The sequence below is a fragment of the Diorhabda carinulata genome, chromosome 5, assembly GCF_026250575.1.
Source record: "Diorhabda carinulata isolate Delta chromosome 5, icDioCari1.1, whole genome shotgun sequence".
Taxonomy (NCBI): domain Eukaryota; kingdom Metazoa; phylum Arthropoda; class Insecta; order Coleoptera; family Chrysomelidae; genus Diorhabda; species Diorhabda carinulata.
In genome coordinates this window covers 24,940,745-24,966,764 of record NC_079464.1, presented here as the reverse complement: position 1 = coordinate 24,966,764, position 26,020 = coordinate 24,940,745, and the positions used below count along the sequence as shown (strand labels likewise).

General features: G+C 32.7%; 2 protein-coding genes across 4 annotated transcripts in view; one reads left to right on the top strand and one right to left on the bottom strand.

Annotated features, from left to right (window-relative positions):
• Nucleotides 1-26,020, bottom strand: part of LOC130894010 (connectin-like) — a 395,417-nt gene that overhangs the window by 207,840 nt on the left and 161,557 nt on the right. For 2 of the 3 annotated variants that reach the window (XM_057800514.1, XM_057800515.1), the window contains exon 1: nt 2,815-2,916. The exons of the other annotated variant lie outside the window; for it this stretch is intronic. The gene's annotated coding sequence lies outside the window, so the exon portion shown is untranslated. Of the gene's footprint in view, nt 1-2,814; nt 2,917-26,020 lie in introns of those variants that run through there. 3 annotated transcript variants of the gene reach the window in all.
• Nucleotides 1,200-1,760, top strand: LOC130894540 (uncharacterized). The gene has a single exon (XM_057801420.1). The coding sequence runs from the start codon at nt 1,200-1,202 to the stop codon at nt 1,758-1,760; it is 561 nt and encodes a 186-aa protein (XP_057657403.1).

The following is a 26,020-nucleotide window of genomic DNA, read 5'->3' as shown; positions in this document are numbered from 1 at the left end:
AGCATGAACAAACAGTTCACGTATAGTTAATATCTGTTCATTAATGAGCGTCGTAGGCTTGGTAATAAACGATTTTTTCCATGATAATTCTAGATTAATGAAACACCGTCTATTGCCTTTTCTTTTTAAACTTAACATCTTGGGAGCACAACAATTGGGTTTCCTACCTAATAAATGCACAATAGATGCTGTGTTTTCTATTCTAAATGGAATATATACCCAATTTGATAATTTTTCACGACTTCCGTTTTTTGTGATTTCGTTTGTGTTGATTTCAAAATTTTTATTAACAAACTATACTATATAGAGTGTAGAGTAATAAATCAATCCCTCTCCTGGCAACCATAGCCGTAGTCATATTCAAGAACAATTATTATTATTATTATTTCATTTCATTAAACATTAGCAAATGAATCCAACATTTATTTTCTTAGAAATTTATTGTATCAACTTCAAATTTCTAACTATGTTTACTTCTCAGCCAAAACAATTCCTTTGGGGTATTTTAAGAAAGGTATGATGTTGACAGGTGATTATTTCACTCCCTTTATAGTATATACATATACCAGGCAGGTTAATTTGAAAACGATTTGTAAAATTTTCTCATTTTAAGAAAATTGCCAATACACAACTGCATTTCTAGCGCAGTGTTTGTCACAGAAACGTTTACAAAACGTTAGTGAATATTCAATATGTCGACCTTTGAAAACTATACTCCAATACATAAAGTGAAGACGCATGCAGTCTCTGTTAACGAGAAAGCCATGGCTTCAGTGAGTGTTGATGATCTAACCAGTATGTTTTCGAAGATGACAGGTCTAGGAAAAACAACAGCCTACAAACTTCTTAAGGAAAGGAAAACAAGTGTATGTTTAAGTGGTCCAAAGTCTCGGTCAGGAAGGCCAAAGGTTTACTTTAAAAAGAAAATTCCTACCATTGATAAAATTTTGGTGTCCTTTTTGAAAGACGGATGGCCACCAATCAGCAGAAATAAGCTTTGGCAGGCTCTACATGAACTTAGATTTTGTTGGAAAAAACAACGTGAAAATTCATATTTAAAAGATTTGGAAGAAATCGTATGTTGGAGAAGGTCTTATTAAAGGACGATTAATAAACTCTGGGAGGAAGGAAAAACTATCCATCAGGGAAAGAAAGACGATTAATTGTAACACATATTGGCAGTGAAAGTGGTGTTGTTGATGGTGGCCTACTGGTATTTGAATAAAAAAACCGGTGACTATCACGAGGATATGAAAGCAGATCTGTTCGAGGAATACTTTATACAAATGTTAGATCTTATTCCAGCCGAATTGCCGGTAATTGTTCTTGACAACGCCGGTTACCACTCGAGACAAGTTGAAAGTCTACCTACGACGTCATGGAGAAAACAAGACATTATTAACTGGTTAATACAAAAAAATATCACATTCTACAATGACTTGGTGAAGAACGAACTTTTGTCAATTGTCAAAATAAATAAAAATCCACAAGAATCCACACACAAAAAATATAATATTGATGAAGTTGCAAGAATTCGCCAAATTACAATTATTCGTTTTCCTCCCCATCAATGTGAACTCAATCTGATCGAATTGATATGGGCCCAAGTTAAAGGCGAAGTAGCTTGGAAAAACACAACATTTAAATTACTAGACGTTGGAATATTACTAAACAAAGCTTTAAGAAACGTTACTTCACTAAAAACTGACAAAAATGCATTCAGCATGTTATCAAAACGGAAAAAAAAATGTAGGAATTAGACAACATTACTGACCAAAATTCATCGTACTAAAAATTTCAGGGCATTGTATTTATGATAAGCACTCATTACTGTACGCTCTTTCCAAATAGCGTATAGAGTATTATGGCATCCTAAAATAGTTTGTATTTTACCTTCAAAACTGTTTCAACAAGCTAGTTTTCTCTAATTATATCTGTGAAGTAATGTAACTTTTCATGATGATTGATGTTTTCAGTTATAACAGAAGAAAAGTTATTCTAGTTAAACATTTTTTTGTGAAATTCGAATATTAGCTATTGTAGATATCTAGATGTGTACTTTTAGGAAATTTATGAAGTAAATGTAGTGTTAAACGAATGAGAGAGATCGGAGATTTTTTAATATAAATACCAGAAGACTCCAATATCTATGATCTATTTGATGAAAAACAAACACTTATCTTACCAATCACATGAAAAAATAAAGAAAAGAAGAAAACATGGCCAAATTATTCTCATTTTTTTAATAGCCTTGTCAAATTTATGAAGCGAATTTTGTGCAATGAATGAGAGAGATGGGAGATTTTATAATATAAATACCATAAGACTCCAATATCTATGAGTTATTTGATGAAAAACGAACCCTCATTTTACCAATAACGTCACAGTAAAAAGAGTAGAACATAGCGAAGTTAATGGAATGAGAATTTCAGATTCTTGTCAATACAAAATATTGATTTAGTCCTAGAAGAATGTGACAACCTTCATCTGTTACCAATAGAAATTGACGTAGAAGATTAATAGTACAAAATTCAAAATTTCTTGGAGTAATTTGAGAATAAGAAGAAGAAGCTTCTACTATCTCATTTTTTTTTCTTTCGTCAATTTCGGTTAAAAGTCAATATTGTCAGTTTTTGAATAATAGATACAGAGTTCGATTCGCGTTTATGTTTATAAAAACCTTTTATGCAGAAAAATTCAAGATATCTTAAAGGAGCATATTTCTAAATTATCGTTACATAGAATGTTTTAGAACTTAGTTACAAAACAGAAAACTTGGTTTTTGAATGAATGAAGTTGAAAAAATCATCTTACCCGAAACCTTCATAATATCATGAACATTCTGCGTATTCGATTAGATTCTAATAGTTTTTTCATACACGATTGATAGAAACTTGAACTTACTAAGTATTTTATAGCACAAACAGAGACCGCGGTTATGCAAATTTATTAACTTTTTTATCATTCCTCAAAAATAATATTTCAAGTTATTATCTTAATGGTAATATTGAACCAAATAGTCAACGTGTCCTCTGTTCAAATTAACACAATGCTACAGCATAAGTTCAATTGATTTGTCTACCTCAATTAGTAAACCTTATATCATAACGCCTTTTCATCTGTGTCAATAACTATACGCTCTCATGGCTCCACAGGGGTTGTTACCCCTTATAAATACTCCAATTTTCCTTTTCTTTTTTGTAATGTTGATTGTCCGATGCGAATCCGACCATAGCTGCACTTCCCCAGAGTGTCGATTAGACCATTTTTTGGAAAATTACCAGTTATTATTGACGTAGTATTGACGAAGTAGTTTTTATTAATTTTAACGAGAAATTTGAGATTGATTCGTTGCTCCTGTTTTTTCTCACACTGTGTTTTTTCGGCACGAGAAAAAAACACGTTCGTTTCAAACCTCGTAGATTCAATCAATACAATTTTGAAATGTGTCATTACAATGTTATTTTGAACTTGTTCTAAAATGGTGAATTTTGATATCCACTAGGTGATACAGGAACATCGAATGTCAAACAAAACTGTGGAACTGAATAGCGTTGCCGATACATAGAGCGATTTGTTGAAATTATATTAAAATAACAGACGCGGATGTTGGATACAATGTTGATGTAGAATGTAATCAATTTTGAGAAGTAGACAGAGCGGGGTCTGTTCTGCCGCGAAGTGCTCCACCTACAATTAATATTATAACAGTTTGTCCACGTAAGTTGGCGGCATATGGGAAACTTTTTTATTATTAATTTTACGAAAAAAAGTTATTACTTATAAAAAGTTCTGCATGGTCCAAAACCTGAAATTCAATAATCAGATGTCAAATTTTTTCAGTCGTATACAAGGTTTGCCAAAAAATGTGATTTTTGCTCTAGAGTAAAGTACCTTTCTTTTCGACAATATCGAAAATATTCAACATTGTTGAAAAAAAAAACGGCCCTCGTAATATGAGTAGGACCCGACTGACACGATCTGTTCTCAAATAAAATGAACGTGATCCCGGTTAGTTTCCCAATATGAGTTTCCGAAAAGTCTTAAACAGAACACTATCTAAGACATATTAGTTGGAATTCATAAAAAATTTCTAAACCAAAAATTAATATTATAGAGAATCTATTTTTATACTGACTTTTTTAGTTCCAAATCAGCAAGTTATATTTCAGAAGAGGAAATTTCTCATTTATAATTTATTGTTGGTATTATGTGGAAAGAAAATGTTTCCAATAATACTTTCCGGTTCTTTGCTAACTAATGGCTGTTAGTCATATAGTGCAAGGATTCACATTGCGATAGTCATTTCGTTTATTAGTTTGTCAAAGCTATCACGACTCGGAGAATCTGGATAGCGGCCAAGAGTAGATGGCCAGAAAGTTTAGAGATAAACTAAAAGTGCTTCAATGCACACTAGAATTTTGAAAATAATTCATGAAAATATGGAATCAACAAGCAACTGTTCACATTCAGTGATTCTATGAAAATAATAATAATCATTAATAATATTTGTGAGAGGTTTCATAGCAGTGTGCAGTGAAATTCCAACAGCTCTGATTTTACCTGATCAATTTCGATTTGTAATTTAATTATTTCTCAATATACAGGGTGACCCATTAGAGTGTGAAAGTGCAATAACTTACTCAAAATTGAATATACAAAAAAATTTTCAAATAAAAGTTGTTATATTTACATAGATACACGTTTTAAAATATTTTGAGGTATACATAGTGTTCAGCCTAATCGTGACAACATGAAGTAAAGTTTTTTTGAAAAGGACACCCTATTTATTCCTTTACCATCAAATCTAGCGTGAAATTCTGCATCTAGCCCTGTCTTTTCTTTTCACCCCGAACCCCAAACAAAACTTCTACTCTGTTCAGACATTTCAGCCATCCTTTACCTTCGTACTTACCAAACAAGTTTAGTTACTTCTCACTAAAAAGGTTTACTGGGCAGCATTTATAGTGCACCAATTTTCATCAAATCTTCATATTTTTGTTTCCAACTTAGAAACTTCACAATTTATGGGAAAAGAAAAGACAGGGAAAGGAATAAATAGGGTGTCCTTTTCAAAAAAACTTTACTTCATGTTGTCACGATTAGGCTGAACACTATGTATCCTCAAAATATTTTAAAAACGTGTATCTATGTAAATATAACAACTTTTATTTGAAAATTTTTTTTGTATATTTCATCTTAAGTAAGTTATTACGATATTATTACGATCAGCCATCATTTCACGCAGAATGGTGCTCCGTCGCACTAGGCGTTATGTGTGCGGGAGTACCTCAATGTTCATTTTGGAGAATTGATAAGCAGACGAGAATTCGTTGAGTGCCCCGCACGGTAATATGATTTGACACCCTGTGATTTCTTCCTGTGGGGGTCTCTCAACGATTGCGTTTTGGCAAGAGGACCATGCACCATTTCCGATTTCGGAAATGCAATTGAGAAGAATTTGACAGCTTGACATGCTTCGCCGGACCTGTTTTCCCGTTAATAAACGTTGCCGTAAATACATTGATCAACACTTACAGTAACCCTTTTTCGAATCCTTTTCGTAATATCTTCTAATAAATTCACATTGATGCTCCATTTTTTTCTCTGTATAAGCAAAGTTCAATAATTCACTATGATTGTAATACAGTTTTCGATAGTTTGTGACATCGACTAAACCAGTTTTTAAAAACAAATGTTGTTTGTTCCGATATCAAAAAATCTCTCTATCACACTTTTACAAGTCTAGCACAAATTTTTTGATAGAAAATATTTAGCGGTTTACCCCGATATAATCTCTTAACTACTCCCATTCTCTGCAATAGCATAGCGGGCATGCCGCTGGTTGTGAGATTTTCTCTGATTACGCGACAAACCGTGTTAAAGTTAAAGAGTATTCAGTAATTTCAACTTGTTGTTTTCAATCAACATCAAGACGTAAAAAAAGAATTCTATAACTAGCCTAGTTGAAGTTTGAGCAACACAATAATATAGGTAATAATAATAATAATAATTTTCGACCGAAATGAAGTTATTCAACCCCTCCATCCTTCGCAACACTGACAGAGAACAAGTAACGAGAAGAGAATTAATGAAACACAAAGAAATGTAACTGGAAATAATGAACTACCTGATGATACAGGTAATACTTTTTTTCCAAAATGATACAATCTATACTGGCAAAGACAAAGTTACTAAGTGGTTAAAACTCATGTTATTAGAGTTTGTACATGGAGACATAATTTGGTAACACATACAGCGGATGTGAAAGGTCCTGCGCGTGATGCAAAGACATCGTTAAAATGTTGCAGACTCTTTTTCCCGATGCATCCAAAAAGTGATCGAATGTACTAACTCATATCTTATGGGTTAAGGCAGTGCGACGATTTAAATCCTCTTTCAGGATTTCTATATCTTGCTGGCGTAGAAAAAATAGCCATGAGAACATTTCTGATTTGTGGTAAGATGATGGCATAGAATCATGACGTTTCAAACACGCTTTTATACGCTGTTAAGTGCACTACGCTTTGACAATATTTATGTTTACAAATCAAGGTACAATTTGGCTGCTTTTATGAAGCTGATTGATGATTTTGTTTATCACTTTACACAATTGGTGAATTTGGAACTGTGGATGAGGCGTTTCGAAGTCGATGCAAATTACGACAATATATCAATATATTTATTTTCTTAAAATTTTAGCCACAAGGAAATAGTGTCCAATTTTCTCTGTAATATATAGTTGGGTTTTGTTGAGAAGCTAACGTACAGTTTCATCTGCATATGTTTCGGTAGTTGTGTGTGGGAATATCAGCAGTGTGCATAAGATAGAGGATCGGGCCAAGTGCACTTCCCTGTGGAACTCCTAATTGGACGTAGAGTGGTGATGTTATCTTGTGAAAGTATCTGTTCTGCAGGTAGCATTTTAGGATCTGGAAAAGGTTGTGCGGGAGGTTTTTCCTAACTTTGTATTCCCAACTTAAGTGCTCCACCATCTAAGTTAGTTATAACTAACAGATTATTAAGTGGCATATTTACGATGTATATAGTTTTTTGACATATCTTCCAGAGTTGTTAATCTTTTTTGAAGTTTTTGAAGCACACTTATTTATATTTTAACTGAATTCCTTTCCATTTGGAACATCAAGTATATTCCAAGAGAATATATTTCACATAGTACGAACTAACGTGAATAGATAATTGACTTGACCCAATTTTGGAGTTCCTCCCTTCACATTTTTATAGTCCAGACTATCTATCATTGCTCAAACTTCATGTCAAGTACAGTTACGATTTTCTTATAATAAGTTATATTTGGCAAATATCTACGAGCTCTACAATCAAACTTTATATACAACTTCGTCAGACAATTTATCAACCACATTCGCTTCTCATTTTCCATCTGTTTTTCTCAAACGTCTTGATAAACTTTTATTATTTATTAACAAAATAAGACTACATGAAGTAGAATTTATTGGTTAAGAGAAAAGGAAGTTCCTAGATGAATAAGTTGATTCATAATATGCGAAAACATATAAATATAATTTCAAACAACTAATTTTAGAGCCTATCTGATGCACAAAAGCTTCTAATTTCAAATTAGCATGTATTGTGGATATTTATATGGAACAACACAAAGCAGAAGTTTATTTAATTTTCACAAACTCAATTTATTATTAAGTTACATAGTCGACTGGCATCCACCGCATCAGAAATCTATTCTAGTTTAAATTTGGAGGAAATGGAACTTAGTCTTATTTAGATCTTCTCTGTAAGGATCATTTTGGTAATGTATTATTTATTTCAGTCTCATATGTAACTTTAATCCTCTTTTCTATTTTTTTTATATCAATTGATCAAGCCAACTAATGTATTTAGAATATTGTAGTTTTTTCATGTTTTTTTAATTATCAATCAATATTAAAGATTCGATTAACAATTCGAATCGATCATCAAATATATTTCAATAATAGAGTTATTTAATTCCAACAGATCCTGAATTCAGATGCAGATCTATTGAAAATGCAAATACGATATTAAGAGAACATAATTATCTCAAAAAAATGAGAGGTACTATATTCAACATCAAAACATCATTTATTATTATGGGTGCTGACTATTGAACACTCGGTTAGAGGCCAAAGCAACTTTACTATGTAAGCTGGAATTTCTGGAACCGTTGGTGATATTCATACTGAACACACTGTTTCCACTACCACTCACATTTACACTGACTAACGCGCGGTCAACAGTGTACATTCAGTCGCTGAAGACGATAACTTCGTTATCAAAACGAGCGTCCGACAGTGTAATTGTGAGTGTTGGTGTAGTGGGGGTGTAAGCAGACTGTTCAGTATGTTAACTATGGTCTATACACTTCATTCAAAAAACGTCACAACATTTATAAAATACACCCTCAAATTATTGCAGAATGCGGGAAGAATGATATCGATTTGATTTCAATTGGCAAATGATTGTGCAACTTTTTTGCGTTGTGAAATATTGAGCCCTTAACTAACTCTGAACCTGGAGTAGGTAGGTGAGTCGGTCGTGCTCCGCGCTCCTAAGTGGATAGCCGTCAACGAATTGGAGAAAACTGCTCACGAATTAGGAAAATGGATTAAAAGAAGAATTAGGAAGGAGAGTCACAATTTTTAATCTTTTAAAGAAGTCCCTGTAGTAAGCTCTGCTGTTCAGTCCGAGTGCTCTATTCTGTAGTTTGGAGATTCGCTCAAATTGATTCGCATCATAGGAGAAACACAAATTTTTAGATAAGGTGAAAATATGTAACTTTCCCATTTCAAGGAATTGTCCACAACAAGCGCTAGAAATTCAGCGACGTCAATGTTGGTGTTAGTTAATAAAAAAGGTTGCAATGCATTTTTATATAATAAAAATTTGGTTATAGAAGATTAGAATCTTAGAATCGCACCATGATTTAAGGGTGTTTAGGTTACTAGATATGGTCCTATGAAATGCCGTGAAATCAGGGTAGCTTCAAGAGAAACTAGTGTCGTCTGTAAATAAACAAATTTCACCACTGATATCTAGATAGACGATGTCGTTTATAAACAGGAGAAACAACGTAGGAAGGAGTGCACTTGGGCGATAATTCGATGCTTGATTTTTGTCTCCTCCTTTATACAGAGGTATAATTTTGAACGTCTCAAGGTAATTGGGAAAAGTGCCATTTTGAAATGAAATGTTAATTAAAGTGGTGAGGTGATTTGATGTGCAATCGGTCAGGCTCAAAAACATCAGTTCCAGATGAGTATTCATTTTTGATGTCATTAATTGTACTACGAAGTTCTGCTCAAACTACGGACATAAAGAAGAAACTGTGCAAGTTAGCATTAGCATCGGGGAGATATGAAAGCAGATCATGAGAGAAAGTTATCGAATTTGATAAATTTTTCGCAAAGTAATTGTTGATGTTATCAGATGATGTAGAGATCGTGCTCGATGAAGAAGCCTTATTTCTTAGATCATTCACAATGGACCACGTTTCTTTAGAAACATTTCGATAATAGGCAAGTCTCCTATTATATTAAATATCTTCAGCAGCTTTCATTATCTCAAGATAAATTTTTCTGTATAGTTTCAGTTTTGAGGAAGACACGAATATTGTAACCATTTGTTTCAGTATCAAGTCATTCAATCTTAAGATTTGTTTTAATTTACCTCCAAAGTAACAGAAAAATTATATATCAGCTTATATATCTGGCTGCTGTGGTATAGTTTTTGACAAGAACAGGCTCATTATTATTTAACCAATGTTCAGTGATGGCAATAATTTCTGGAAAATTAAGATCCTCTGTGTAGGCATCCACAAATTTCTCGGTAAACTGACAAAAATATGAAGCTTCTTAGGTCAAGACCAAATGACAAATGAATAAATCAAAAAGTTCAAATCCGATTAGTCCCAATCAAGAGGTCAGTATGATAAATAAATATTTACGTTTCGAAAGTGTAATTCAATTATTTTATCTTCTTTTATTCAATATTTTGTTTTGAAAATAATTGTGTGAGAGTAATATCATTAGTGAGAATGCTGCGACCAAGGAGATCTAATCTTCCTCAACAGAGCCTTAATTCAATTAGACCACGAAATATTGCGAATCCATTAACTGATGAAGAACGACAAATTGAACGAGATGAGCGTCGCGTCGGTGTGGCACGTGAATCGACTAGACTACAAAACGTAGAGCTAATCGCATAAGCTAGCGTTTTGAGGCATTGATGTTTGAAGTTTGTTTATAACGGTTATTGAAATATTCCCAAGAACTTACTCAAAAACCTTCATTTTCAAGAAGCATTAGACCTCTCAAGATTAACTTCAACTTTAACGTAAAATAGTTTGCATTCGGTAGGATAGCGAGGCATAAATTAAGTGAACATCGAATACGAAACATTTGGAGGGGGATGTAGCAAAGTACTGATACTATTAGGATTATAACAGAAGATAGAACTGCTCAGTTTTGAGTGAGTAAGAAGATGAAGTGACAGAGGGAATGAGTTTCCAAATAGACTCAATCTGGACCTATTTCTACTAATTTTATGAACTCGTAACTTACCATGTTAAAAGAGTGACACTCAATGTTTCATATTTGAAATAATATATTTCGATATATTGAAGGAATGTTCTCAATCTAAGTTGATTGTTTTAGCATCATAACTCATTTTCTAAAATTTATATAAAAGTTATAGATCTCAGTTCTATAATGAGTGATCTATGTTGTTATTTTAATAAAGAAAATATGTCAAAGAAAAGATATCATAAACAATAAAAAAGGATTAGAACTAACAGAAAAGAAAATGCGAGATTTAATTCGTCAAAATGATGATTTACTTGATATTAACCTATCAATATTTAGTGTTATTTTCCTGGCCCTAATAACTGATTCCAATCACTTTTTCATGGATCGAATAAATTTCTTCACTCTTCTTCTTGTTCGATTCAATCCCATTCTTCAGTAAGCGTCGTTTTGAGGCGTGGTTGGAAAAGTATCTGTAGCCCGACTTTTTCTCTAAAATCCATCCCACACATGCTCGATAGGATATAAGTCCGGGCTACGTGCTGGCCAATCCATGGAGGTAATTTCGACAATCTACTTCCATACGGAACCTGTAATATGTGGACAGGCAACACCAGTGAGGGGCCGATTTCTCAGCTATTTGCTGATGACGGCACTGGTCACTTCTTGCTGACTCTGGCCTCGTCATAATAGGGTAAGACCTTGAGCGACTTTAACACTTATGTTCAAATTTAGGTAGAATTCTAATTAACAGTAATTTGTATCGGTTAACGTTTGACGGTTAACTGATAGTGATGGGTCCGGTAGATAAATTTTTGTAAGAATTAGTTAACACTACTGTAAAAAGCATAAAAAGTGTGCTTACCGAACATAACATAGTGTAGAACTGTGAGAGAAAGGAACATTATAATACTTCATATCATTTTGGAGCTAATACTATAAGATGTTACTGAGAAAAATAAAATTTCTTGCAGGGGTGTCGCCTAAGTAAGATTATTTGAAACTATTGTTCCATATTCTAGAACAAGTTAACTGCAAGTAGACCGAAATTTCTAGACAAAAGTTTCTACAATATAGAATTATTGCAAGAGCATACAGGGTGCTTCAAAACAAGTTGATCCCGTCTCTAGGATAGATAAGAAACTGAGAAATATTTGGGGTTTTATCAGTAAAAAAATTTTGTAACGCCATCTGTATTCAAAATAAAGGTCGTTGAAGAAAAATCACATTTTTCACGATTATGACGCAACAACTGACAACATTGTATTAAAATTTTATAAGAATATGTTTTGAAAGCTGTTACATCCAATGAATTTGTTGTTATGTCCAACTCTCATAGAGAACGCTAGTTACACGGTTCGTACCAAGTAATATTGAACTAAATTTTTTCAATATTAGGTTTATTAAGCAAAATTTCGTGTGAACTCAAACATCATAAACAAGTTTCCTCGAAGAAACTTACCAAGTTAATCCTTTCAACCCCACCGGGACATATATGTCCCGCAGATATTCCCAACCCTACCTATGTGCTGAATAAGCATGTAACTTAATAAAAAAAATGTCCCGCTGGTTTTCAGTGATAACTTTGATATTTTAGTGTAACTTTTTTTCGATAGATGGCGTAAGTTCCCTGCTAGTAGCTGGTGCATTCTAGCAAGCATTTAAGTCGAAATAAGAAGTATGTGCACATCAATTGTTTTCCAATTGTATTGTTACGCCCAATCAAGCGAAGAAAATAGGCTAAGAACTTTTCAATAAATCCTCGTAATCACCTCAACAGAAAAAAGGAATTTATGTTATTGCATGTAATATTATTATTTTATTTATACAAGGATGTACAGTGCAAAAACCAAATTCTCTATATTCTGAGACCATCCAGTGTTGTTTCCTTTGGGGCTCACATTGCGTCAATCATGTTCGTTACTATAACCTGTGTTAGATCAATCTTGACTAGAATCTGTTCAGAATGAATGAATGAATGAATAATCCTATTCTCATTTCATTATCACAATTTATGAATTGCTCAAGTTTTGACAAATGTATGTCATGAATAAATCGTGGATTATAAGTATATAAAAGTCGTTTGTATCTCGAGGCACTACAGGTAAATGTATTTTCATTCAAATAATTTGTAATATAGCTTGAAAATAGAAATATAATCCAACTGAGTAGGGAGCAATTTACATGTGTGTAGAATTATTTTGAAGACTGTCTCAAGGCAAGAAAACAATCTCTTTCACTGATTCAGACAAACTTTGTGAAACAACGTATTCCCTTCAGATTTATCTCGGAAGTTATGTTTACGTTTTCACTACTATTCTTCAAGTTTAATAAAGAATGTTTACGAAAAACGAGTAATTTTGATATAAATTTCTGTCGGTGTCTTAATTGAAAAAGCAAACAAGTTACTTTTTAATGAGAGGGTGAATTAGAATTACGAGTTAAAACGACTCGGAAATTTCTCGATATTCTGTCTTTCACTTTGAAGTCATTGTCAAGAATAATTCAATTCCATGTTGTCAATCTTCCTACTTGACGCAACGAATCCCTCTTTTCAGCTGATCCCAATACCTCAATCTACCTGCTTTTTGTAATTCTATCCAGAAAATAATAATTAGAATAATTACATTAGTCGATCAATGTGTGAACCTTGGTTTCCAACTAAATTGCTCAACCTATTTCAACTCGTTTGAAAGATCATTGTTGCAACATAAGACCTGTTTGAGTATTTTTGTTATTATTAATCGAAAACGTGAGATATTTCATATATATGGTATGTTTCACCAAAAAGTAACCATTTTCACGAAATGTCATCCATTGACTGCGATAAAATCTACTTCTATAACATCATATCTAACTTTTAAAATAACTTCTGCCGAAAACCGTCCACAGTGAGCTTTTATAATTATCATGGATTCTTCTATATCCCGATACTCATATATAATAAGTCTTGGTCTGGCAATTATTGTGGTCATTCTGTTGCTTATTCACACACCAATTTGTTACCAATAAATCCATTATTCAAACACTGTCAATTCGAATGGAGTGATAGAGTTCCGTTTCATGGAGAGAGAATAACATTTAGCAGCATAACGTTATTGAGATTCTATTATGTCTCGAAGAAAATTTAAGTAGACCTCATGAATTAGAGGGTTCAATAATATCATATTCGAGAGCACCAGTCCAAATGTACCTCATTTGGATACTGTTACGAACTTGTTCATCGACATAGATTACGAGCCAAGTCCGCCAATCCCTTTCAATTTAGTTAATAAATGCTAAAGTTTGACTGAAGCTTGATATTTTTACCTACTTTAGATGTGGCGGCTAATCCTTTGTTTTTATAAGCTTCTCACATTATGTTGTGACTAGTTTTAGTTTTTATAGAGAAAATTTTCTTTGTTCACGGCATTGTGGAGTTTACAATTCGAATTATCTAGAATGACGTCGGATATAAATAAGCAATAGTTTAGCAGCCAAGGTTAGATTTGACGTCAAAGTGAACATATCAGGATAGTAAAAAGTGAATAAATTGAATAAGTATTTAGCAATTAGTATTAGTGCATAGTTTATTGAAGAGTTAAGTGTTTTTTATTTTAGTTTATAAATAAATCACATAAGTAAGATACAATGTGTGTACATATTTACTCCACCGTTCAAAAAAGAGTTTAAATGAATAAGAGTATTACATTATAATCATTATTAAAGCAAATATTATACAAAATATTTGAATTTTCGATTATTAATTCAACTTCAATGTGATTTATTTCCATCAATTGGAGATACAGCGAATCAAAGATCAGTATACTTTTAGGAGTCCCACTTTATTATTAACACTAAAACAAAAAAATGTCTATGATACTATGAAAAATGATTTTATTTTCTCTTCTGCTCTACTGATGATAACTATGGAAAAGTTATTGTACTATATTCGTGAAAAATAATTTATCCATATTAGATAATGTGCAAGAACTGGTAATCTCAAATTAACATTAAAGGAGACAAAAAACTTCAATTTCGATGTATAATTCCAGGTTCCTTCTATTCAAACAGTTTCTAAATATGAATTTCAAATTCATTTGTTCCCAGGCAAAACCTGTAAGCGAAGAATTCAAAGTTCCAAACTGAAATTAAGTACCCAATTTGTTGAAATATCACCCCTGACAAAATGTTTTATCCACTCCAACAAGAAGTCCCAAAATACTCAAACGCAAAAAATTGTTGACCCGACCCTTTATATAGTAGTCCCTTTTGATATTAGGCCAGTTGCCTGGGGTTATGACCGCTCGAAAGAACAAGTTAATTAAAAGCATAAATATTATTCCAGAATCCAAGTACACTCTCATTCAAATAAAAAAGTCATTAGACATAACTCTCCATACGTTGCATAGAAGATACTTGATCCTTGTATAGAAAATAAGTATGTTCCAATCTTTGATGTCTTTATTTTCGCTTCAATATCAGGAGGTTCGTCTTGTGATTGATTCCATCCCCTCAGTTTACAATTAGTGTAAACTTGTTAGGAAATAAGAATTCTACGGTTACTGGACGTACTTAAGGGTTTCTTATCTTAACGATATCATATACATATGCAATTATCCTATTGAACATATTTTAGTTGAAAAGATCGTAACAGAAAACCCAAACGAGGAAATTTTCATGATTTTACTGTACAGTATTTTGCCATATACCGATAGTTTTAATTCGTCGTGGGGCACCCTGTACAATAAGAATAAGAGAGCAATACGATATCTCAATGCTCTAATGTTTGTATTAGAACTATTCATGCGATTTTACCGAGTACTTTATTATTATTTAGAAATGCTATTATCTTCTTGGTCTATATTTACGAAGATAACATCACAGATACTCAATTCATCTTTAGGAGTGGAATGGGGACAATAGAAACTCTATTCAGTATCCGTGGGCTAGTCCAGGTCGGCCGATAGGTAGAGAAGGATGTCGTTCTCTGCTTTGTTCATCACAAAAAGGTCTTTGACAAATTCAACAACTTAATCAAAGTATCAACAACGGATGTTGATGAAGGGGATATAAGATTTATTCAAAATTTGTACTGGTGCCAAACCACCCACGTGACAACAGATGACTTAACAACAGAAGAGATAACAATTAGTAGAAAAATCGAAAAAGGATGCAACGTATCTCCACTTTTACTTAACCTCTGAAGCCATCTTCAATGAAGCATTGGGAAATGAGGATAGAGTAGTGGTAGTTGTAACAGCAGACACTATTGAGAATTTATGACACATAATCGACCAACTAAACTATGTTGGTGGAACTAAATTGTAATTTCTGGAATCGTTGGAATATTCATACTGAATACACTGTTTACACCACCACTACACCAACACTCACACTGTCTGACGCACGTTTCGATAACCAAGTTAACTGAGATTACCTTAAGTCTCTGAAGACAATAACTTGCTTATCGAAACGCTCGTCAGACAGTATTTGTGAGGGTTGGTGTAGTGGTGGTTTAAACAGTGTATTCAATATGTGTTGGAAAAAAATACGGATTAAAGAAAACCAACTAGTCAAACTATATGATAATCAGCAGACGAAAAGTGCCGTATACACACGCACAACTCTTGGTAGATGGTGCTGGAGCGACTACCCCGAAAGTTGGTTGAACAAGGACTGGAAAGATAAGAGAGAGGTCAGAATGAGAATTGGGTTGGGCCGCAATTGTTTCTTCAAACTGAAGATATTAGCTTGAAACTAATAATTCGATGCGATAGATGTTACGTATGGTCGGTATTACTTTATGGTATGGAAATATGGACTCTTAAAAAATGAGGGATAAATAGATTGGAAGCATCCGAAATGTGGACCTATCATCGAATCCTAAGAGTAGCATAGACTGACAAGTGATAAATGAAGAGATACTAAGAAAAATGGGAAAAGACTGAGAAATTCTTCTAAATATAAAAAGGAGAAAAACAGCCTAATTAAATCCAAAGTATCAAATTCGTCAACTCATAGTTTAGTAAGGGATAGATGGTAAACGGTGAGTCGGACGGAAGCAAATGTCTTGGCTGAGGAACATAAGAGTGGAAAGGCCTGAGAAATATAGATCAAATTCACACAACCTCGGACAGAGAAGCCTATGAAAATGTGATCGTCAACATTCAATAATGGATGGGTAGCAGAAAGAAGAGCTCTATAATCTTGATTTTGTCTTTCTGTCTTAATAATGTAAAATAAAAAAATGATTGTAGTGCAAAGGATACTATCAGTAATTATTTAGAGTCGTCCTGCTGTAACATCCAAAGACACAGAGTAGAATCACACAAATAATTAAACAATATGATGCAATTCATTCTTTTAAGCTTGTAATGAAGAAAGCTTATACATCTAGTGTTAATAACGAGATGTTCAGCAATTAAAGCCTTCAATATACTCATCTTGATGACCCGTCCTGCGTTTTCATCATTAAAACCATCAGTGAAACATAGTTGAGAATGTTAGAAGTTATAGGAAAAAAAGACAAAGGAGATTTTCCATCTAAATTATAAAATTGCCTTGAGCAAATATAATTTGATAATTCAACAAATACAACTAACATTTCTCATCTGAAAAATATTATTGAATTTGCACGATTCATATTTCAACTGCAATAATTATTTTTATACAACGTCAAATGAAAGTGTTTTCTCTAATACCATTCAAAGTCTCCAAACTATTTGACGAGTTTGTTAATCACTAATTACTTTCGATTAAACTTTATAATTGATTTATTCCGTGGTAACTATGAAGTTTATTTAGCGAGGGCCAGATTGGAAAACATTGTGTTATTAAAATTGTTCGTAATTGAATAAGGGGAGCCGCTCTGATATAATAAGCCTCCAGAATAGGGGTTGGAAGTAACCATTCAACTCAATAACGAAAGTTTTTAGAAAATTACTTGTGTATTAAACAAACGTTTAATCTAATGATATAAAAATTCGTTTTTGTGTCAACAAGCCTTTCACAAATATTCTAGCTTTTGAGTCTTTCAATATTTGAACATTTTTGTTTTCAGAAGAACTTCTCGCACTTTCATTTTTTTTGGAAATTAGTGTTTGATATTTTAATTGAATTAAAATAACATAGAGTTTTTTATTTACCTTAAATTAATGTTCAATACTTAAATGTCAAACTCTAAAAGAAAAAGTTACTTATTATCTCGGAAACGGCTTGTACGATAATTTTTTGTGCGAAATGGTCTTGTGATATGGTCAGTGTTATGATTGTCAAGACACACTGATTATTTTTCATGTAATATTCTCTATATCATAATTTTGCAGTGTCTCCACCAAAGTGGTGACTAACAAGGTCTAGTGTCAAAAGGGTATCAAATGACCACCCTCATTCGAAGTTACTTTAGGTATCAAATTAATAGGTTATCACATTCTATCGGGAAATGTAAATGAAGATATGTACCTGGCTTTTTAAGCAATCATTTATTCGAGATATTAGAAGATGCAACGCTAAACGAGCGAAGATCTCTAGTTTTTATGCACGATGGAGCTACACCTCACTTCGATAAAAAGTGTCGTGATTGTTTGAGTAACCATTTTTTGAATTGATGGATTGGAAGAGGTGCAGAAGGTCCGATTCATTGGCCTCCCCGGTAATGCTTACACAGTTTGGTCCCATTTTAAAGAAAATGTTCATGCTACTGTAGTAAATTGATCTCGAGAATTGAAATACAAAATTCAACGTCAATTTAATGACCTCAAAGCTGATTCTAAACCATTAGGAATATCAATGAATTCTTCTGAAGAACGGATAGACTTGTGTATTTGTGAAAATGGATGATAATTTGACAACCTACTCTATTTTTTGTTTGATTGATATATTTAACATTACTTGATACCAGAAACAGTTATTACTTCACAAATTTCAAAACAAAATATTTCGGAAACGGTAGACATTATCGAGTTTGGTAATTTTATACTTTCGCGGCCCCCTCGTTTTTTGGCTGTAGAAAATCGAAAAATCATCCGATTTCGATGAAATTTTTGTAAATCTTCGTTTTTAGGAAAAAAATTATGAGATTAAAAAAAAGGAAACTTATATTGGTTTCAGGGCTTCAAATGTTCATGAAAATGCATTCACGTATAATTGGTGATAACTTTTTTCCAAATAATCAAATTAAGTTGTTATATATTTTTTTCATAATATACACAAAAAATGGAACAAAATTAAAGAAAAATCATACAAAAATTTGGATTTATTATGTTTTTACAATTAAAAATATCAACAATTTCACTCAAAACTGATCTTTTCTCACATAAAATCGTTTTTACCTTTTTATCAAGTCATCATTAAAGTTATATGAACAAAAACATTCTCAAAATCACTTTGTACGTTATAAAAAGCTTACTTTGAAAATTTGGAAATGTTCACCATTAAAAAAATGGTATCTTACTAAGTTTGAGTGTAAGAGATGAAAAATGAATAAGTAAACATTTTTCAACTTTTTTTTTTCTCCATAATATTTATTTTTGTGTGTAGATTAAGACAAGAAAGATATGAATTGCGTTTGATGCTTTGTTAAAATGTTATGATCGATTATATGCGAAGAAGTGCTTTTATGATCACATTTAAAGTCATAAAACTATATGAAATTATCAGGTGAGATATCGAAATCGGATGATTTTTCGATTTTCTAGAGCCAAAATACGAGAGGACCACGAAAGGAAAATTACGTCGAGTTTTACCAAGAGTACCTTTTTAGTGTAAAATTAAGTGATATTCAATTTTCACTAATGAATCTATCTATCTATCCCAGAAACGGAATCACTTCTTTTAAACACATTCTATAAGATAGGTAGGATATGCTAGGACTCTGAAATAAAAAGAAATCATTGCCTTAGCTGGTAACGACAACATTATTATTTACACATTATTATCAGTCATCGTATTGCAGTTTATACCATTTGGAAAGAATTTGTGGAATGAGGTTACACAAAAACACATACAGCAAAAAAACCAAAAGTACTGTATGTATATAAACCTTCCAGACGAAAGTTGAACTATCAACTTGATATATATTTGAAATGAGATGATATGAAGTTTGTATAGGTGAGAAGATCAAAACAATTAAGTAATGTATGTATGTGAACCTGTATGTAAACCTTTCAGACAAACGTTGGACTATCAGATTTATTTTTAAAAGGAGATTATTACGTTTAAGATACAAATATCGGAAATCGAAAATATCAAAAATTATTTATTTGTCATAAGTTATAAAAATTAAAAGAAGTTTGACCTATTTTTCTAATGTTCGTTCTCGACCACCCTTTTCCGAATACAACTTATTTTCAGTTCAAATATTCCAGTGAGTAACTTGCCTAATACCGACTCTCTGACGTTATGAAAGGGTGAGAAACTCGGTCATGAGTTACCTTATTTGAAATAGTCTAATACAGCCAAGTGATTTCATCCCGTCCCAAATATTCAACTTTATGGTAATATCTGTAGAAACGCGTCACCTGTGGGAGGATAACAACCTGTCTAATTGTCAATTTCATTAAATTAATGCAGCAGAGTTGTTCTCAATGAATTTTGTAGAGCTGTAACTGATAGTCGGTTATGGCAATTGGTATAAATGGGGATCCGATAACACGAAGTGCCATTGAATATATTATTCGATAATTTCATAACTGCTCTAGTGCTTTTTATTTATAATGAACCTCAAACCATCATTAGCGAACGGATAATTTGAAGGGGATTACTGGATTACAAACTGTGTGTAGTGATTAATAATAAAAGTGATCTACTTGGAACAAAATGATAAAATATCTAACAAATAAACAGAGAATTTGTGGTTGGGAAACACCACATTCAATAATAATGTATACAGTATGTACCCACTAAGGTATATATCGTCATTATTGATTTTGTTGAATGGCAACGATTTGATGTTGCCTAAGGTTTTACCCAATTGCCAAACATCATATTTGTATAAGAAACATATTATGGAATATTGTATAAAAAACAAGTTATCAAATGCTCCATTCCAATGATTTCATCAAAGCCAATCATTATGAAGTTTGTAATGGATTCGGGTGAAATAATCTACACTATTTCTCATCCACGCTCTTAATTACTGAACATTTGATGATTCAGATTCAAAAACTTCATTTCTCATCATTACCTCTACAAAAAAGTTCAAAAGATTGAGATCCGGGATTTTCGGTGTTCATTCAATGGGTCTTTTCTAGCTCTACATCTGCCTGAAAATGTAGCATCATCGTGATACACAAGAATTGTTCATGTGAAGTGGGCAGGTACCCCATCTTCTTACAAACATATTTTTTTATTGCAGCACTAAGTATTCTCGCAAAAATATCAAATATCTTCCCCTAGTGTAGGGTCTCGTCCTATCAACGTTCTATCAACTGTAAACTACCAACACTCACCATTAAGCTGCCTGGCGCGCGGTTCGATCACCATGTTATCGTCTTGTGAGTCTGAAGATGAACTAAAATTTATAACTTGACCCACCTATTGTATATTAAATTTTCCCACCAATAAATATAACACCAGCGCGAGAAATATAGAGTTTAGTAATTTAAGGAATAAACGATTTCCGCCAAGGAGGATTTCCTGCAAACCAACTAACCAGAACAAGCTCAGGGTCATGAATGCTAACTAAATTTAAGTAGAAGATGTCCGTTTAAAATAAGAAATTTGAGAAATTGAAACCGCCGTCCGAAACAAATCTTTCTTCCTAGACTTTGGACACAGAAAAGATGGACTTATTGAAGAAGAGTTTGGGTTTTATTATTTATGCCTATGGCGAATTGATTTGATATATTGATAACTCTATTCAGTATCTTTCTTATGATTCTAGGAGTTTCGTCTAGGAGGCGTGCAGGAGTCAGATTTAGAAAAACATTGGATTTGGATATTGTCGGGTGTTTGAGGAGGAATGTTTGTTTTTACTTATAAACAGATGAAGGAAAAAATGTACTTAATGTACAAACAGGATTATTCCAGGATAGTTTAAGTTTAATCGAAACATGACCAAACACCAGAATCTTGAATAAAATCATCAGAAAAGTGAAAAAAAGACTCCAAAATTATATGAGCTCAGTGACTTCTCAATATTCACAAAACTGGGAAAACTATTAGACCTATAGTTTCAACCATTTGTTAACCTTATTATAATATTTCTAGATGGTGATCCAGGGAGTTTGAGAACATAGCCATTGTACCACTTTGTTGATAAAATCTAGCAAATTTTTCACCAAAAGAGTGAAGAATAGAGAAATTAAAGATGAAATTTCAATCTCCTTTAATAAAAGTTCATTATTTACCCAAGGGGCAGATCTCCAGCTAGATAGGGAGACCAAAGAAAACCCTAAATAAATATGAGACTGCATCATACCAATAAGATTTCACACGATAGGCAAGCTTGAAAACATCTGCTGAATCAAATATAAATGGTGTCACTTCATCCTTTCGAAAATAATATAAAGAGGGGGAGGAGGATTAGCCGATTAAGGTCGATTGTCACATGTTGATTGATGTCTACATGAATTTAGAGGCTATGGAAGTTTTTTTTCATGGATACTTCTTCAAAATCTCATATAGTAGTAAAAATATGATTTCAAAGTTTATCTAAGGAAATGTTTGTGAAAGAAATTGGGATATGCAAACTTTCCCCTTTGCTTCTAATATAATATACCCTCATTTTTCTCACAGATGTTTTTCAAAGGAGAAATATAAACAATTTATTTCTCTTTATAGCTCAAAAGAAAAGCCCTTCTTTCATATAAGTGAATTAAACGAGGCATGAACATTCTTTTATTTACTTGGATGGAAATTGATTTTGTCTCGTGCGGCACCAGCAGCCCTCCGAGATTTAACAATCAATTTATCTTTTTCTTTTCCTATGTAAAACAAATACATTCAAACTGATAATCGAATCAAATCCTTTGAGGATATATACCCGAATGGAATCAGCTGTGATGCAGAATCTTATTACGAATACTATATCATGTCTTTTCTTGCTTGAGTCATTCGAATTTAAAAAGAGGTTAATAGCTGACGACATTTTTCGCGAAATCGATTCGAAAAATTTGAAATTCAATTTTACATTACATTACATTGAAGCTATATAGTTATATTTTTGGATCCTCATTGAACCAAACATCATCATCTTGTAGTGAAAGAAAAACTCATCATATTGCAATGGTTTTTTTGTCTTTCAATTTATTCAAGCTATTTCCAACAATGAGGTAGATTTATATTCACATTTATCAATTACTTTCTTGTTTAACTTGTACGCTTACACTAAGTGCACTATTTACTATTCACTAAACTATACGCTAAGACTCATTACTACACTTATTCAATTATTAACATTAATTAATTTAAATCCACTGTTTATCTATTCTGATGTGTTCGTGATAACATCAGATTATTTACTGACTCCTTACGGCTAAACATGCACGCATTTATACCAGAAAAATTTCTCGAATCATAAAGTGAACAAACAAATTATAAGCTCTTCCTAGAAATTGGTTCTGAGAGAAATATAAACAAATTGCGCTGTAAATATAAAAAACTTGTGAATAAACAACAAAACATTCGTCAAACTTATTGCTCTCCATAATAACCGAACAGGATCGGCTTCACGGTCCAATAGTAACAATATGATAATACAAGTTGGTGAATCTGACGAATATATTTGTGGGATAGAAATCACACACGTTATGGTAAACTGAAAAATTTTGGTTCAGAAGAGAAAAGGCAAGCAAACTAAACAACGACGCGATAGTTTCAGTTGATTTGTCATTAGTGGCCGTTAGGTGCAAAAAAATTATAAATCTTAGTGCTAAGATAAGCCTCACAAGGAAAGAGAAATAAACATATGCATGATTAATGAAAGATTCAATTGCAAATCCTATAGATCATGTAATTATTTGTGAATTAGTGGAAGAGTCTACCAAAGGTTCTTAACACAAATAATTGACAGTTCTTCGCAACTTTTCGATAGTATGAAGTATTTTCTACCGCAACAACACCACAAGTTCTTGTTGAAATGATTCCAGAGACAATTTATTTAACCAGATCTATCCAGAAAAATGATCAGCCAGACTGGTGTGACACACATATGCGCAATTAAAAGATCCGAATTCGATTATTCTCCGGTAGCCTGCACAGGTCGCTACGTCTGCATAGTTTGGTCTGAAGGGGCTAGCACATGTATATGTATATGTCGGCTATAAAATTGCTTTATACCACAATAAATAAGATTTACGTATATTTTCTTTTACGAGAATTTTGACGTGCATTTTAGGTATTCAAAGGGAATATGTTTTAAAAAACAGAAGTTAGGGTCTAATCGTAAACGTACAAAAATAAGTATAATGTCTACCGTGATTTGAATAAATTGTTGGAATAACAAGTTGAGTTAGGGACTGCGTATATTCATTTCTGTTGATAAATCGTCTTGATTTCAGGTCTGTTTTGTTATAAATTGGTTTTTCACACAGGTGAAAGTATTGACGTCTTTATATCTCATCATTAAGTGGAAGCCTTCTATTATTACTAATATTTTGTGAATCTTTCTACCATTAAAAGCTTTTTCGTTTTTATGTATGAAAATCAAAACTCTATTTTTATTGTATTTGATTGTTTCTACAATTTTACGAATTTTTATAATGGACTGTTTTATTTTTCATAGTTTCAATGATTTCTAAATATATTTTCTAAATACTGAGATGTTTGGCCGTTGTAAACAGCGATAAAATCTACAAGGTACTTGACATATAATATTACATCTATTGTTTTTGCGTGTTTTATAATTGAAAGTAAAAATGTAAGTCTTTCTCGATAGAATATAGTTCTCACCCAAAATTACTATTTACAAGGGTTGTGTTCTCCCCCACGCCCGACAGCTCAAGGTACTGTAGCCAAGGTAGGTGACTCCATCTTTTGGACCGCTACACATAGTTAGGCGATTGCAGCAATATAAAAGATGGTACGGATTCGTAGAGGGAATTCGTTCCGCCTTCCTTTTCGAAGTAAAAATCCAACCAAGGAACAGCATTGTAAGTAGAAATATTTATTCACAACCGACATCGGCACAGGTCTAGCGGATTGGTGAAAGTCAAATACAGAAAGCCGTCTTAATAATTAGAACAGAAAAAGCAGTTCTCATGGAACCAACGGCTCCTCCACAACGTAGTCTACAGCGAAGATAAGACCAAGAGTAGATTTCGAATAAAGGAAATTGTTTTTAACCATTGTTTCGCATTCCTATTCGAATCCGTACCTCAGAGGCATGGTAAGTAACCCTAGCAGCAAAAACCCAGATTACCAATCCAAGAAAGGCAAGTGATATCTGTTCAACTGGCTCCAGCGTATTTGTCATTACATTACTGACCCCTAAAGTATTTTATTTTCTTCACTTATTCGATAGAAAACTTGCCCTTGAGGCAATCTGATTACTGAGCTTTGGAAATACTAAGTAAATTAGATTACATTGTTTTTTAGAAATATCACTTTTGTCATGATATGATTTCAAATAATAGCTTATTCTAGATTCAATTTATACATACAGGTTACCAATTCATTTTCATACACATTCCTCACAAGTTTCCACCATAATTGATAGTTTTTCAATTCAGCTCAGCCAATCGAATAGGTGCATCGGAAACATATCAAACTCACCTGAAAAAAAAACTGATAATTGAGGTAAGATTAATCTCAGCTTATTATTTCCCTTTCCAAAGTAGACCTTTAGTTGTTTGTGTCATATATAACTTGACTAATAGTTAGTTTTTGACGAGAGCGCGACATATCAAAGCTAGAAAATACATTTTACGTCTTAAAATAATGAAAAAACCGTATAAAAGTACGTTAATATTATCCTAAAACAGCATTATTTCCTGGAATGATTTGTTAGTGGTCATGGATGATGCTGAACGTCCGGGATCGTTCTTTTCCACTAGTTGATCGTTGAATAAAAGGGAGTCTGAGTAAGATATATGATAAAATAAATGTTTCTACTGAATAGACATGGAAGTTTACATGCGAAAAATAAATCTGTATAGGGACTTCTTGATGCAAAAGATCGCCGGAAAAAATTGAACGTAATCTGTATAAATTTTTTTGTCGATTTGTCACAGTAGATGAAAATTAAAATTCATAAGACAGCAATAACTGTTTTTCAGCTAATAGCCACAGTATTTTAAAATTTTGGAGGTATAATTGTTATTGAATATTTAAAAAGCGGATAAACGACGATATCTGTTCAATATGCTGATGCGGAATGGAAAGCGATTTCAGATAATTGAATGACGCCAGAGACAAACGAGTAGTTTGTAGAACTTCCGATAGATTATTCTTTAAGAGGTATGAAGAAACAAGAAATTTAAGTTTATGGAGATGAAAGGATGTTGGAAATATACTCCTTTTGTAATAACGTAACTTTTTAATTTAATAATTACACTTCCTTCAAA

Coding starts and splice junctions, on each gene's coding strand:
- LOC130894540 (XM_057801420.1), top strand. CDS start 1,200: ATGGTGGCCTACTGGTATTTGAATAAAAAAACCGGTGACTATCACGAG.